The following is a 5,000-nucleotide window of genomic DNA, read 5'->3' as shown; positions in this document are numbered from 1 at the left end:
GAACTCCAATGTTGCTGTATTTGTTGCTGTTATGAGATTTGGCGGATTCACCACGCCACAGTAGACGTTGCTGTAAAAGGAAGACGGCAATGCGCATACGTTGTCGCTCGACTGAAAGGTTTATTTCCTGACTTTTTTTTTTTTTGCAATTTGTAACGCTACTCTTTGTTATACAAGTTGATCGATTTGGACATGCAGGTTATTTTTATGGCCTTTACATAAAGAAAAAGAAAAACTCGAAAAACAGATAAAATGAAAGATTCAAATGAGGAAACTCGGCTTTTCGAACACCGAGGCTTCCTCGTCGAACAAGGGAGGACAAAAAACCTGATCTGAGGTCGATTTATAATCTGTTCCTGTGTTCCCTCGCAATCCAGCTGCGTTTCAACTAAAAAAAAACGTGTATATATATATATATATATATATATATATATATATATATATATATATATATATATAAACATACATATATATATATATATATATATATAACATACATATATATATATATATATATATATATATATATATAATATATATATATATATATTATATATATATATATAACAATATATATATACATATATATACATATATATATATATATATATATATATATATATATATATATATATATATATATACAAACTTTACACAGATCAATGAGTGCAACTTACGCATTACCACTGGTGATAGTAAGGGTATCGTAGGGACATCTCTCCAAAGAAACCTCACAAAATTCGATCTGGATTTTACAACTTTCCGGAACTGTGACTTGAATGGAACAGGCAGTGTTGCTTTTGTAAGCCATGTTGTAGTTAGGACTATGAATCTGAACGCAGGATCCTTCAGCTAAGTCATATGTCGCTGCGTCACAGATCGAGACTGAAAAGGATATCAGTAATATGCATGTGTCTTCCACATCGCTGTAGCCTGAACCTCAAATACAGAAGGTTCGACTTAACAAGGCACTCATATGTGTAATTCATAGTGATATTTACAAACATTATTGTGATCATGCACCATAACATACACTTCACTTTAAAAAAAAAATAATGATAAATATGATTAGAATGACAAGATTACGCAGTCTCATCTTTGTGATCTTAGAGGCCGGAATCACACACACACACAAAAAAAAAGCAACATCAGCTAACCTTTTGGGTCCTGGCAAGGGCAAGACGGGGGCGGGAAAGCTGTGAGAGACAGTTCGTGTAATAATTTCTGGGTTAGTATTGTTAGTATTGAATACTTCGGCAATCATTGCATTCTATGACAAATTGGCTCATTTTTTCATATATTTCATAGCAATTCCATGGTTTAGAGAGAGAGGGAGAGAGAGGAAGAAGGAGAAGAAGAAGAAGACGGACGAAAAGCTAGCGCAATGGAAATAAGATGAAAAAGCATCAAGAGAAAAGAGAGAGAGAAGGCGAGCGAGAAATGGCCCTTAAGTCCTACGAGGGAGGCAGCAGAAGCACATCTTCCCGCGACACATCCCGTGCCTCGAGCGATTGCTGGGGCAGAGAGTCCTTCTTGGGACGCAATAGCCGTTCCTCCTGATGCAGCGCCTCTTCTCGTTGCACGGGGGGGCGCAGCACCACAGGTTCGTAGTTGCGCAGTAATTCACTAATCTGTCTTTGTACAAGCACGTGGCGGGGTCACTCACCCAGGACCCACCGTACCAACCGAGACATTTCTTGTTACTGCATGGGTTAACTGTGAATCAATGAATAAATGAGTAAATATATGGGCGCGTATGCACACACAGACACACACTTACACACACACACACACACACTTACACACACACATACACACAAACACACACACACACACACAAGTCGCAACTTTCACAAAGCAACTTATATATCGCAACTTATTACCGTTATTTCATATTTCACTCGGACTCTCCCTTCTCATCGCAGAGACAAATCGTATGCGCAAAGAAAGGAAATTATACAGAAAATGGATTATAGGAGTACTTCGCAAGTCGATCTCGAAGCCGTCCAGCTCCAAAGTTTGCTTGAAGGCTTGCAACCCCGTGGGATTGCAACACACGGAGTCTCCGCTGTCGCAAGCCTCTGCCGCTGCGTTGGGGCTCATGCATCTTCCGGCCGCCACGCACTCCCCGCCGTCAGCGCCGCACTCGCGGGTCGACAGCCGCTTGCCAGCTGACAGCTGCGTTTTTTTGTTTTTTTTTTCGGGGGGGGGGAGGTGAGGGATAAGTAAAGTGAGAGAGAGAGGGTACAAGGATTAGGGGGGGGGGGAGAAGAGAGAGAGAGAGAGAGAGAGAAAGAAAGAGAGAGATATAGAAGAAGAAGAAGAAGAAGAAAGAGAAAATACATTAAGTGTGTATATTGTGAGGGGCGTTCGGGAGGGAGGGGTGAAGAGAGAGGAATTTCTTACTATCTCTGTGGCCAACGGGCGGTTCCATTTTCATATTTCGCGAAACCGATGGAATAAATCACTTTCATGTATGCATGTATTTGACACAAAAGTTGCCTTCCCTCACCCACCTGTCCTCCAAAGAGCGCGAGAACCACCAGCAGAAGAGGAACCCCAGACACGGCCATCTTGTCTCTCCTGGACGAAACAGAAAAGGAATAAACAGACAAGTAAATAAGAGAATGATAAAGATGACATGGGGAAGATAAGAGCCATGAGCAATATGGGCCACCTGGTCATGAGTTCAGGGCTGGGAGGGGGGGGGGCAGTGTAAAAAAAGAAAAAAAAATATTCGAATCTGGCTCATTTGGCTATATCCAGACCTTCCAAACTTGAAAGAGGTGTCAGACAAGGTGACACAAGCTCACCGAAACTGTTCACTGCTTGTCTTGAGAAAGTTTTTCAGAAACTTAACTGGGATCAAAAAGGCATCAGAATAGATGGCGAATACTTAAACCATCTTAGATTCGCAGACGACATTATAATTCTTGCTAAGAAAGGACAGGAATTAAACCAGATGTTACACGAACTCAATGTGGAAAGTTTGAAGGTTGGGCTGAGTATGAATTTGGAGAAAACCAAAATAAACACAGTCACCTAAATGAAGATTTCAAAATAGAACTTGAAAACAATGTGATTGAACTGGTTCAAAACTACATCTATCTAGGACAGCTTATCTCTGCAAACTCAACCTCCACAGAACAAGAAATTAAACGAAGAATAACAATAGGATGGCAAGCTTTTGGCAGAGCAAGTATAATATTTAAGAACAAGGACATCTCACTAATTCTCAAACGTCAAGTCTACAATCAGTGCATTCTACCAACTGTCACATATGGTGCAGAAACTAAGAACAATGCAAAGAGCCCATGAACGAATCATGCTTAACATCACATGGCGTGATAGGAAAACAGCTGAATGGATTAGGGAACAAACAAAAGTGAGAGATATTTTGGAAACAATCAGTGAACTAAAATGGAGATGGGCAGGGCATGTTTTAAGGACTGACAACCGATGGACTAAAAAAAAAAATACCTACTGGATACCGAGGGGCTTCACAAGAAATAGAGGAAGGCAAAAAACAAAATGGAGAGATGACTTAGACAAAGCCGAGAAGAGCTGGCACAGAATAGCGCTGGATCGGCAAAGATGGAAATAATTGGGGAAGGCTTATGTCCAACTACGGACCCTTACAAGCTGAGAAGAAGAAGAAGAAACTTGCTTTAATTAGTAGTAAAATGGACAAGATCTTCCATCTGTGTCACAACTTCAGCAATGGCAGAAACAACTTTAAACATGACTAACGACTCAAAAACGGCCCTTTCTTGAGTTATCGACCTTCCTTGCACACTTGCACACTTGAGTAATGGTAGCGAAGGTTCAGACATTTGCCGTGGTCATCACAGTCATCGTGGTGACAAACTTCACCCCGGGGACAAGGGGCGTGAGGGGCGGACCGAGTCCTCATTGCCGCCCATCATGGGAGCAAGTGGGACTCGACCGAAGCAGGGGCAACCATGGGAGAGCGCTGGAGTATGGCTCAAGGAGGACCAAAACGACTTTTGTTTTTTGGCGTGATAGACGTAGAAGTAAGATAACCTCTGGCGCATTGCTATAGCGTGGAAGCTTAAATGTGAAATTTATTTGATATTATTTCAATTCACAGCTTTAGTCTTGATATTTGTTGTGTGTGAAATGACTCGATATCATATTTGACAAGCTTAGTACTAATAGATAACGATTTTACGATAACAAGAGCCTTCCTGGTATGAACCAAAGAAACTATAAATAACAAATAAGTAATAGGTGAGATAAACAAATCACTTATTAGTAAAAAAAAAATAAATAAATAAAATAAAAGGGAGGGGGGCATTTGAGTAAGAGATCATAACGAAAATCATAGGAAAATTTCACGCATGTATGATCTAGTTTCTGCACTAAGCAATGGGTCATAAACCTGGCCTTTGGCTCCAGTTAGCGTGAAGTAACAGAGAAAGAAGATCAAACTTAAAAGCTTAAAAAATCTTAAACCTGTCTAGGCTATTTATAGTCTGCCAGGTTACTTTTGAATTGGTCTAGTTTCTTTTCAATCGCATCATACTCTATTTTAAGCATGACAGGTTATTTTTAAAGCTTGTTTCTAAGTCCTCAAATCCGTTTTCAATGCTGTCGAGTTTCTTTTTAAGCCTTCAAGTTTCTGTTTATGCCTAGTAATTTTGTCAAGCATTTGCGTTACAATTTTGAGCCTGTTAAGCTTCCTCATAATGCTGAGAAGTTTCCTTCTCAACCTGTCAGTTGTTTTTCAAGCCTTCGGGTTTCTTGCACTTACCTCTATACTGAGACGAGTGACAGACAAGCAGTGGTGAGTGAGCTCCTTCCCACTTGGGTTTTGTGACGTTTATATACCTCGCCAGCCCCCTCCAAGCAGCACAGCCCACAAGATCGATCTTTCTATGCGAAAGGATTAACTTTTTAGACCTTATGGCTAAAGACGATGAAAAAGGTGGAGAAAAAGAATATTTTTACATGAATATTCAAATATTTTCTTGGCAGCT

The 5,000-nt window shown here is 40.3% G+C and overlaps 2 protein-coding genes across 2 annotated transcripts in view; one reads left to right on the top strand and one right to left on the bottom strand.

Moving 5' to 3' along the window:
* The window catches only part of LOC147467103 (bone morphogenetic protein 1-like), a 7,018-nt gene extending 2,184 nt beyond the window's left edge, over positions 1-4,834 (bottom strand). The window contains exons 1-7 of the mRNA XM_086532801.1: positions 4,775-4,834; positions 2,517-2,583; positions 1,983-2,178; positions 1,459-1,716; positions 1,158-1,196; positions 678-885; positions 1-70 (exon numbers count right to left, since the gene is read on the bottom strand). The exon at positions 1-70 is cut by the window's left edge and continues 60 nt beyond it. Of these exons, the coding sequence (XP_086388927.1) occupies positions 1-70; positions 678-885; positions 1,158-1,196; positions 1,459-1,716; positions 1,983-2,178; positions 2,517-2,573 (828 nt within the window). The 5' untranslated portion in view covers positions 2,574-2,583; positions 4,775-4,834. The remainder of the gene's footprint in view (positions 71-677; positions 886-1,157; positions 1,197-1,458; positions 1,717-1,982; positions 2,179-2,516; positions 2,584-4,774) is intronic.
* LOC122244992 (uncharacterized) lies at positions 2,642-3,318 on the top strand. The gene is made up of 3 exons (XM_086533027.1): positions 2,642-2,680; positions 2,852-3,005; positions 3,146-3,318. The coding sequence occupies exons 1-3, from the start codon at positions 2,642-2,644 to the stop codon at positions 3,316-3,318; spliced, it is 366 nt and encodes a 121-aa protein (XP_086389153.1).
* Positions 4,835-5,000: the final 166 nt, after the last annotated feature.

This window comes from Penaeus japonicus, unplaced genomic scaffold (genome assembly GCF_977035675.1).
Source record: "Penaeus japonicus unplaced genomic scaffold, GWHDUDI00000001_assembly GWHDUDI00000038, whole genome shotgun sequence".
NCBI classification, from domain to species: Eukaryota; Metazoa; Arthropoda; class Malacostraca; order Decapoda; family Penaeidae; genus Penaeus; species Penaeus japonicus.
Note: the sequence above shows the minus strand (reverse complement) of the source record. Positions and strands in the feature narration are given on the sequence as shown.